General features: G+C 43.0%; 1 protein-coding gene across 1 annotated transcript; it reads right to left on the bottom strand.

Moving 5' to 3' along the window:
• Positions 1 to 528: 528 nt before the first annotated feature.
• Positions 529 to 8,665, bottom strand: LOC129820729 (transmembrane protein 182-like). Its single transcript, XM_055877637.1, has 5 exons — positions 8,020 to 8,665; positions 5,598 to 5,694; positions 3,706 to 3,804; positions 3,390 to 3,527; positions 529 to 2,920 (listed from the first exon to the last, which is right to left on the bottom strand). Exons 1-5 carry the CDS (start codon positions 8,176 to 8,178, stop codon positions 2,694 to 2,696), a joined length of 720 nt encoding a protein of 239 aa, XP_055733612.1. The 5' UTR covers positions 8,179 to 8,665; the 3' UTR covers positions 529 to 2,693.
• Positions 8,666 to 11,382: the final 2,717 nt, after the last annotated feature.

Consider the following 11,382-nt stretch of genomic DNA (forward strand, 5'->3'; position numbering starts at 1 on the left):
TGACTAGATGGTATTTTCAATGAGGCACACCTGTAGATTCAAATAGCCATTGTAATCATTAGATGTGTCTAAGTTTACCCAGTGCTTTTGGCATGGTGGGGACAGTCTGGGTTTGAATATTCTCTAATGATGATCTTCTTAGCCAAATCAAATGCACAGCTGCCACTAAAGAGAGAAAGGCAGTAGCTAATATTACAAAATGTGGATATTGGTTTAGAGAACAGTGATTAGACCTGTCTGTGTCACGTCCAAAACATACATTTTCTTGGCATGTTAAATGCGGCAGACTGCATTTCATTTGAATGCATTCAGTTATACAACTGACTAGGTATCCCTCTTTCCCTTTCCAAATACTTTGTGATAAATTCATGGCTCTTGATTGAATGAGTAAAAGCCAGAAAAAACACTGAAGGAGAGAGTATGTTTTGATCATAAAATCAGGCTTTGTTATGTGAACGTTCAAGTAATTAACATAACAACTACACTTTCATTTTGAATAAAATGTATCCAAAAAACACATTCACAAAAAATATTTTATCCATTTATTAGTGTTTTAACCTGCATGTGTAGTAATTTACATTGTTCGATAAATAATCTACTACACTGAACACAAATATAAATGCAACATGTAAAGTATTGGTCCCGTATTTCATGAGCTGAAATAAAAGATCCCAGAAATATTCCATACGTACAAAAAGCTTTTTTCTCTCATATTTTGTGCACAAATTTGTTTGCATCCCTGTTAGTGAGCATTTCTACTTTGCCAAAATAATTCATCCACCTGACAGATGTAGCATATCAAGAAGCTGATTAAACAACATGATCATTACACAGGTGCACCTTGTGCTGGGGGACAATAAAAGGCCACTTTAAAATGTTTTTTCACACAACACAATGCCACAGATGATTTGAGGGAGCAGGCAATTGGCATACTGACTGCAGGAAAGTCAACCAGAGCTGTTGCCAGATAATTGAATGCTAATTTCTCTACCATAAGCCACCTCCAACGTCGTTTAACAGGATTTGGCAGTACGTCCAATCGGCCTCACAACCAGCCACCCGGACAGCTGATGAAACTGTGGGTTTGCACAACAGAAGAAACCATCTCAGGGAAGCTCATCTGTGTGCTCGTAGTCCTCACCAGGGTCTTGACCTGACTGCAGTTCGGCGTCGTAACCGACTTCAGTGGGCAATTGCTCCCCTTCAATGGCCACTGGCACACTGGAGAAGTGTGCTCTTCACAGAGGAATCCTGGTTTCAGCTGTACCAGACAGATGGCAGACAGCGTGTATGACGTTGTGTGGGTGAGTGGTTTGCTGATGTCAACATTGTGAACAGAGTGCCCCATGGTGGCGGTGGGGTTATGGTAATGGTGGTCACACCAGATACCAACAGATGCATAACTGTATTCCCAGTCATGTGAAATCCATAGATTAGGGCCTAATGAATTTATTTACATTGACTGATTTCCTCATATGAACTGTAACTCAGAAAAATCTTAGAAATTGTTGCATGCTGAGTTTATATTTTTGTTCAGTGTGTTTACAAAGCAAACAAGTCCTTTACTCAAACATTTTAACCAGAGCCATACAGTATTTTCATATATTCTAAATATATGGCTCTTATATTACCATTAATTCACTATAACACACATTTTTCTCAGCAGGCACTAAGATATCTGATTGACTGGTTTGACCAAAAATAAGGACTAAACTGACAGTGCAGTGTCAAGAAGGCTGAATATCAAAATCTTATTAAAATCACACAGTGAAATGCCCCGATCATTAATATCACTTTATGATGATCTAATCTCCACTTCTATGTCTTATTTCTAACTCTTCACGCAGCATGCTTCTATCACGTTGAGGCATTCACATTTCCTCTCAAAATGTGTTGAAAAAGGAATACACATGTTTTCCATTTATAAAAGTGGTAACCACATCTATAGCATATAAAGTGACTTGTTCGACTCAACACACTCAGTAGCAGCCTTCTAAAAACCATTTGACTAAGGATACCAATACAAAGAGAAACAACTCCCAAACAAAACACTCTTCCTGATCCCTTATCATGGTCATTTCCTACTCGCTGCTACGGCAACATCTGACATGTGACTGCAGACAGCCTGCATAAGCAAATCACCAACATCCGCTGCCGCGTTTCAACCAACCAATCCTGTGTCTCCCAGTACTGTATGTGTCATGTGAAGAACATGTAGTGATGGGTAATTTAGGACTTGTCTGCGCGTCAAATGGTGCCCTATTCCCTATAAAGGCTCTGGTGAAAAGTAGTGCACTAATATGGGGGTATAGGGTGTCATTTAAAAAAATAAATAGATCCCGAACTCCACTTTAGGTGGAACTCTGTCAAACACTGGCAGTGACTGAAACATGTCAATGTGACCAGTCAAATCAGTGACAACACAGAGTTCATTCCATTGGTGGATGATTGACAGAACGCAGAGATTTTCAACACATCCTACAGAGCAGGGTTGGGGTCAATTATTTGTAAATTCAGTAAATTCAGGAAGTAAACTGAAATTCCAATTCAATTGTATCTCAATGCTTCTCTATGAGAGGAATGTGGAATTGGAATTTCAGTTGACTTCCTGAATTAAAGGAATGGAAATAGAATTGGCCCTAAACCTGTTGCAGAGTTTCGGAAGCCTCCCCCTATCGTCACGGTAACACCAATCAGTGATACTGCATCTGTACGGACCGGCCAATGAGGAGGAAGAGGAGTCCGGCCAGCAGGCAGAAGGAGATGCCAACGGGGGCGAAGAAGAAGGACAGGCCGTAGTGGATGGTGAGGTCGAAGGTGGTGCACAAAGAGGAGCGCTGGTGGTCCACGTAGAACTGCACCACATCCATCAACTCCACCCACAGCACAGACATCCACACCACACCCAGCAGGAACAGAGCTGAGGGAAGGGAGGGGAGGGAGAGAGAGAGATAGGCAGGGTTGAAGAGGTGTGTGTGTGTGTGTGTGTGTGTGTGTGTGTGTGTGTGTGTGTGTGTGTGTGTGTGTGTGTGTGTGTGTGTGTGTGTGTGTGTGTGTGTGTGTGTGTGTGTGTGTGTGTGTGTGTGTGTGTGTGTGTGTGTGTGTGTGAGTGAGTGAATGTGCGTGTGAGAGATAGAAGATAGAAAGCGTGTGTGTGAGAGAGAGAGATGATGGGAGAGAGAAAGGTAGGCGGAGAGGAGGTGATAGGGAGAAAAAACAGAGAGATAGAGAGACCGTATCAGACTGGCTGCAGCAGGTATTTGTATTATGGATGGTATTCATGAGCTTTTCATCTTCGTACATCCGTTCAACAGAGGGAAACTATTTAGCTCAATCCTATCCTATGTTGTGTATCCTGAAATGTATGATGTTATCGGCCAATGACTCACCGGACATCAGGAAGAGGCCGCCCCCAGCCTTATATAGACGATGACTGGCGAATGGGGCAGCACAGATGATAAAAAACCCGCCCATTACGACGGCAGCCACACCAATTAGCATGAAGATACTCCAGAAGCCTCTGTAGACTGGATGAGACGAATGTCAATCATTGTTAGAACCATGAGTAACAGAATGATAGGCTGACTTTAATTTGAATATACCAACACAAGCACATGTGGACACTCACAATCTCATAGTAGGCTACATATATTATATGTCAATTACATATAATATACACACACACACAGAGAGATAAGCACTTACTGATTGCAGAGTCATATGCAGTGGCATTGTGAGTCTGTTGAGACACTGGAAAGGGGAAGAGGTAGGCGTGTGTGCAAACTTTGGCATGTGGCTGATTGGCTAGTGAGAGACAAACAAACACATTGTGACATACATTAAATCATACATATATACATATATATATATATATACAGCTGAAGTCAGAAGTTTACATACACTCACAGGCTGACCACACCGCTCGCGTCGCGTGCACGAGCGTTGCAAAATAAATTTAGAAATCTATGTTATTCAATTATTGCACCTACACTGCTCGTGTGCACCAACGAGCGTCTGCGTTGCCAAGGGCTAAAATAGAAATCAGTTCTATTTCTGACGCAGATCGTGCTGCAAGTCCTACCTCTCCCATCTCCTCATTGGTTTATATAAGCAGGTACCCACGTGCCATCTCCTCATTAGATAAACCCACGTGGGTGACTGAAAGACGAACGAGGCCAGTGGCGGTAATGCACCTAATTTATGATAGTTGCCAATCGCAACATAAAGTCAAGAGAAGAAAAAGCCTGGAAAGAGGCTTGATGACTAGAAACGATTCGGTTGACCGTTTTATGTGTGGATTAATTGGTGGAGTAGAGGACCTTGTGCACTTCAGGTAAAATAACTCAATGTTTATATCCCAGGACAAATTAGCTAGCAACAGCAAGCTAGCTAAATAGGACAAATTAGCTAGCAAGTGCAAGCTAACTAGCTAAATTGCCATAAATGTTTAATGCTTTTCGACCTGTCCCCAAATTAATATAATTGGTTCAGAGTTTGTTTTGATATTTTAACCTGCGTGTCGTGACCCCGTTTTGTGTAGGGGGACAAAATACATTTATGCATGATGGCGCACGATGGCGCACGCGCGCAGCCGGTTTGGGTTCCGTGTTAGCTTGGAGTCATTAAAACTAGTTTTTCAACCACTCCACAAATTTCTTGTTAACAAACTATAGTTTTGGCAAGTCGGTTAGGACATCTACTTTGTGCATGATACAAGTAATTTTTCCAACAATTGTTTACAGACAGATTATTTAACTTAACATTCACTGTATCAGAATTCCAGTGGGTCAGAAGTTTACATACACTAAGTTGACTGTGCCTTTCAACAGCTTGGAAAATGGTTTGTGACACTGGCATTATCATCCTCTCCTCATCAAGGGCCCTTATATTACAAAGACAGCATGTACTAGTGGAATCTATACAGAGAACAAGCTGGAATAGTCTTACAGTTTTATCAAATGCATAAAAATGTGATAATTGCATTAAATGTTGTTAATTTCCACTCTCTCTTTTTTCAATTTCTTCTAACTCTCTTTCTTCTCTCTCGCTCTCCTCTGCCTTGTGGAATTCAGCAGACCCTCTCCAGGTCCTTACCAAAGTTTGAGGGTGTTTGGGACAATGACCCTCCCTGGAAGTTCCCTATTAGAGACTGTCAACAAATCTCATCAGATGACAACTGAACTGAATGACTGCACATGCAGCCTTTCCATTGAGTCACATGACCCAAGAATAATATCACATGATAGGGGTCTCATACCACTTCAAGGCATCAAGAAGTCACATTCGATAAATGAGCGGGGCTCATGTCTCCACCCTAACATTTGGAGTCGTTGTCCCAAAGGCTGGAAGGCAGGCGACAAGCTTCGGTCCAAAATAAACCCATACAAACGCATTGGGCTTATTTTGGACAGATTTTGGTGAAAGTGAAACCTCTCGCTTTGTCTCTTCCTCTCTGCTGTCATGAACTGTTTGCATTGTTTCATTCTGGCCCTGTACTGGCCAACATGTCAATTAAAGAAAGTAATAGGATTGAAAGACCCCAGTGTTCTACTTTATACAAGTAGTGAATAAGCGCAGTGCAATATTATCTGACTTACTGATCCAGAACTTCAAGAGGGTGTGGTCGTCCAGGTTTCCCCTGAAGGAGCACCTCCAAAAGAAGCCCTCGTGGTAGAAGGTGGTGTCTGGACGACGCTGGGGGGGAGATAATGATATTAACACATTAGTAGAACACTCCATCATAAAGCCTTCATGTTACAGTTATAACAATGACATAATAACACATCATAAACTTCTTCTATCTTTTATCTTCTTCTTCACATTCAACCTGTTATTTTCTTAGAAAATACCTAGTGAATCAGCTAATGGCTTCTCAGCCCCACGCCAGCTGGTTCAGGTGAATGTTGTCAGAGTATATGGTGCTACTACTGAAGCTGGTGACTCTAAGGTCAAGGGGACCTTAGGGAACACCCTTAACTTCCTGTGGGGTTGTGAGAAGTTTGTTGAGTCAGCATGGAGAGTCCCCTCTACTCACTAAACAGCTGCTCTCATTCCCTCTTTCTCTCCTATTCCCCTTTCACTCCTATTCCCCCTTTCTCTCATATTCCCCTTTCACTCCTATTCCCCCTTTCTCTCATATTCCCCCTTTCTCTCCTATTCCCCGTTCTCTCCTATTCCCCCTTTCTCTCCTATTCCCTGTTCTCTCCTATTCCCGGTTCTCTCCTATTCCCCCTTTCTCTCCTATTCCCTGTTCTCTCCTATTCCCCGTTCTCTCCTATTCCCCCTTTCTCTCCTATTCCCCGTTCTCTCCTATTCCCCCTTTCTCTCCTATTCCCCGTTCTCTCCTATTCCCCCTTTCTCTCCTATTCCCCGTTCTCTCCTATTCCCTGTTCTCTCCTATTCCCCCTTTCTCTCCTATTCCCCCTTTCTCTCCTATTCCCCCTTTCTCTCCTATTCCCCCTTTCTCTCCTATTCCCCGTTCTCTCCTATTCTCCCTTTCTCCCCTGTTCTCCTGTCCTACTATAGACTGCACCTTTCTCTGTTTTGACCTTTACCCTTCAGAAAAAAACTAATTCTCATGCTTCTCTCTCTCTCTCTCTCTCTCATTAGGACACTGATAAAAATGATATGTCTCTATGTAGTAGTGTGCATGGTATATTATATACAATGCATGTGGTTTGATAGTGTAGATATCATGCAGACATTCCTGTGTCATTGCTTATCGTGATGACCTGTATCTGCTATAGTGGGTGATATCATTGGGGGGTTGTAAATACTGATGTTTGTATTTCTATTACTTGCGAATCCAATATGTCTCAATCGCTGGATGGTTGAAGAGCAACTGCATTAGAAGGTGTCAGATTACACTAGCAGCCCCTACAGTAGGTAGGCATATATACCAGAGCCCTACACAGTTCAAAGGTCAAGTCTTACTGAAAGAGTTATTGGACCATCCACCCATGAGAAACTACCACCAAAATAAATTGATTAATCGAAATGTGCCCAGGTTTGGAGGGTTTTTCATGAGAAACACTTTTAGGGACGGCACTAAGGTGAGGACCTTAACCTCCAATAGCCAATGTAATGGACTCTATCTCAGTCCTAACCACAGTATTGACAGATGTTGAAGCAACGTTACACCACACTGACCAAACAATGATCTAAAGCAAGGTTTCTTCATTCTCTTCCTGGTGACAAACAGGGGTGGACATTTTGATTGGTGGAATCAGGTGCATTGGAGCACACACCTTGTTAGACCTTGACACCACTTGACACCCCAAAACCACTTCCTCTAAGAAGACTTCAACCAGAATAGGAACAAGTCGCCGTGCCCTCCATGGTCTCACCTCAGTCCCTGACCAGCTGAGCCTCCCAGATCAACCCTAACCCTTAACCCTCAATTCAGCAAACAAGACAATAGTTTTATCCAATGTTACCCCCAATATTACACCACTGACTACGTTCCTCAGCTCTTTTGTCTTTCATGACCACATATATAAAGAGACCAGGATAAGGAACATCCAAGAGAGGCCACGCCACGCCACGCCACGCCACGCCACGCCACGCCTTGCCTTGCCTTGCCTTGCTTGCACCTGTTGTTTCCACCTGAATCCCAATAACACCAAAAAGTAAATACTTTGCCATTATTTCATGACTACTACACAGGTAATGAGTGGGCTATTGTAAATACGAAGTAAAATTGGACTACAATATTTTAAGCATAAAATCCACACCAGACCTCCATGTTCAAATAAAATCTAAACGTATTTGTCACATGCTTGGTAAACAACAGGTGTAGACTAACAGTGAAATGTTTGCTTACAGTCTCTACCCAACAATGCAGTGAGAAAAAAATATAAATAATATAAACATTTAAAAATAATAGCACAGGGAATAAATACACAATGAGTAACTATAACTTGGCTATATACACAGGGTACCAGTACCGAGTCAATGTGTAGGGGAACAGGGTACTTGCGGTAGATATGTACATATAGGTAGGGATAAAGTGTTCCTTACCTCTATGGCGGAGGCCCAAGTTCCCATAGTTCCGTTAGTTTCTTTGTCACATGTCTCCGAAGCCAGAAGCCAGTAATCCGTCCCGAAGGAGAGGAGGACAAACATGGCTGCCAGAGCCCCAAACAGCCCCGCGAAGAACAGAGCCACACTCAGCTTCATTGTGCTGTACTGGCCAGACACACTGTCACTGTATGGAGACCAATCAACTAGCCCTGTGTGTGTTTTCCTCTGAGAAATCAAAAACTGTATTTTCACGTAGTCAGAGCGTGTGTGTCTATGCTGGGTCCACTTAGACACTTTAGGTATGTGTGTCTCTTCCTAGTGTTGCAATAGTCCAAGCTACGATTCTTCTTCCACGGTAGAATGCCACTTTGCTGTGTATTGTCCAACAGTGGTCTTATCCTGGCTCCTCTCTTCTCTTTTTGTGGGCTGCTGAGGACAGGAATGGGTTGGGCTGGACAAGACAGTCGGGAAACTGACAGTGGCGTGGATCCCTCCGCCTGTGCTATTTTGGGGGGCTGATTGAAGGTGCCTGCTGCACACACTCTCCCCACTGTCACAGGAGTGGTCTGGGGCGAGGTAGGGGTGAGGGGTTCAGGCACAGAAATATCTACCAGCAACTGGCCACCCCCTTCATGCACAATACAATCTGGGAGGGAGGGGGTGCAGGAGTAAGGCATTCCTGCGTCCTGCAAGTTTGAACCCAACACACACACACACACACACACACACACACACACACACACACACACACACACACACACACACACACACACACACACACACACACACACACACACACACACACACACACACACACTCAGAACTCCAAGCCACCACCCCATGTCGGGACCAACATACACACACACACTCACAACCTCAAGCCACCACCCCATGTCGGGACCAACATACACACACACACTCACAACCTCAAGCCACCACCCCATGTCGGGACCAACACACACACACACACTCACAACCTCAAGCCACCACCCCCATGGTGGGATGTGGAGGGGTTGGTGAAAATAGGATGTGTCCTCATGCGTCACTTCCATGGGATCCACAGGTGTCACTTGACTTCATGACAGCAGAGAAGAGATGAGGTAAAGCTGAACATCTCTGAGATCTTAAGGACTCCACTGGCATCCATACTGTTTCATTGGCCTTGGCAGCATAGCTAACTGCACTGTAATGTCACACTTAACACATTAGCACAGGTAGAGTAGTGAGTGACAACTCTGATTGGAGGATGGTGGACCAGGTTATTACCGACACACCATGCAAAGTGATTTGAGCACTTGGAAAAGCACTATATAATTGGAAGGAATTATTACTCTATAAACAAAAACATGACACACACAGGGTTTTATTTTCAAAGCTAGTCTGTAGCTATTGGTCTTGTTGAGTATGAGAGTGGAACTGAGGAGAGCTTGCTGCTCATTAGCAGACACACAGACTGCCATATGCACACTGTTATGAATTGTATGTATAATAACTAAATTATGTATACATTTAAAGTAATGATAGGACTATATCTAACATAATTCTACCTTGTCTCTGTATAATGATGAAGAATGTTTGTCCATAAGAAAAGAGGAACTGTGGCAGACAACTTGTAACCTCTGTGAAACTGATAACAGGGAAGGAAGTCTCCCCACCCAGGGAGGGGAAAAACCTTGGGCTTGTAGTAGATTGTATAACAGGTGGCAGACAATGTATGAGTAGAAGAGGACTTGTGAACTATATTGTCATTGTCTCTGAGAGGAGGAGGGACATTTATGACGAAATGAGAGGTATATAAACCAATGTACAGGAAATGATAAGCAGAGCTATCGTAAATAAACGTTGCTGACTATTGTAGACTGGCCTCTGTCTGTTTCATTTCAACAAGAACCTTACAAATTCTTGGTAACAGACCGAGTAGTTTAATTGAAGGTCAGTTTATGAACATTGAGAACATAATTCTCTTAATTCTCTTAACAACACACACACACACACACACACACACACACACACACACACACACACACACACACACACACACACACACACACACACACACACACACACACACACACACACACACACACACACACACACACACACACACACACACACACACAGTCTTGTACAGCTAACCTTGTGGGGACATACAATTCAGTCCCATTCAAAATCCTATTTTCCCTAACCCTAAACCTAACCCTAATCCTAACCCGTACTCTTACCCTAACCCTAACCCTAACCTTAACCCTAACCCTAACCCAAAAACCTAAACTTTATCCTAACCCTAAACCTAACCCTATCTCCTAACCCTAACCCTACAACTAACCCTAGCTCCTAACCTTAATATTTAACTTAATTCTAACCCTAACACTAATTCTAACCTTAACCCTAAACCCCCTAGAAATAGCATTTGACCTTGTGGGGACTAACAAAATGTCCCCAGCTGGTCAACTTTTTGTTCGTTTACTATTCTTGTAGGGACTTCTGGTCCCCACAAGAATAGTTAAACACGTCCACACACACACACACACACGCACGCACGCACGCACGCACGCACGCACGCACACACACACACACACACACACACACACACACACACAGGGATATTTAGCACATCACCCATAGAAAGACACAGCCTAATCAGCACAGTGCTATTGGCTTTTATTTCATCTCCTCTAATAAGGAAATGAACAGATATTTTTATCCCCCATTTTCCCTCCTTGAAAGTAACTGGATAAAAAAACATACAGTACAGTAGTGGCCAAAAGTTTTGAGAATGACACAAATATTAATTTTTACAAAGTTTGCTGCTTCAGTATCTAGATATTTTTGTCAGATGTTACTATGGAATACTGAAGTATAATTACAAGCATTTTGTAAGTGTCAAAGGCTTTTATTGACAATTACATGAAGTTGATGCAAAGAGTCAATATTTGCGATTAAGGTCTGAAGAGTTTCCTGGCCATAGACCCAAAATATTGATGTTTTGTTCTCCGAGCTACTTAGTTATCACTTTTGTCTTATGGCAAGGCGCTCCATCATGCAGGAAAAGGCATTGTTCATCAGACTGTTCCTGGATGGTTGGGAGAAGAGGATGTGTTGGAACCATTCTTTATTCATGACTGTGTTCTTAGGAAAAATTGTGAGGGAGCCCACTCCCTTGGCTGAGAAGCAACCCCACACATGAATGGTCTCAGGATGCTTTACTGTTGGCATGACACAGGACTAATGGTAGCGCTCACCGTGTCTTCTCCAGACAAGCTTTTTTCCAGATGCCCCAAACAATCGGAAAGGGGTTTCATCAGAGAAAATGACTTTACCCCAGTCCTCAGCAGTCCAATCCCTGTACCTTTTGCAGAA

Source organism: Salvelinus fontinalis, chromosome 23, assembly GCF_029448725.1.
Source record: "Salvelinus fontinalis isolate EN_2023a chromosome 23, ASM2944872v1, whole genome shotgun sequence".
NCBI classification, from domain to species: domain Eukaryota; kingdom Metazoa; phylum Chordata; class Actinopteri; order Salmoniformes; family Salmonidae; genus Salvelinus; species Salvelinus fontinalis.

Coding starts and splice junctions, on each gene's coding strand:
- LOC129820729 (XM_055877637.1), bottom strand. CDS start 8,178: ATGAAGCTGAGTGTGGCTCTGTTCTTCGCGGGGCTGTTTGGGGCTCTG. Junction 5,695..8,019: donor CTTGGGCCTCCGCCATAGAG/GTAAGGAACACT, acceptor TCTCCCCCCCAG/CGTCGTCCAGACACCACCTT. Junction 3,528..3,705: donor TGCATATGACTCTGCAATCA/GTAAGTGCTTAT, acceptor CGTCTCATCCAG/TCTACAGAGGCTTCTGGAGT.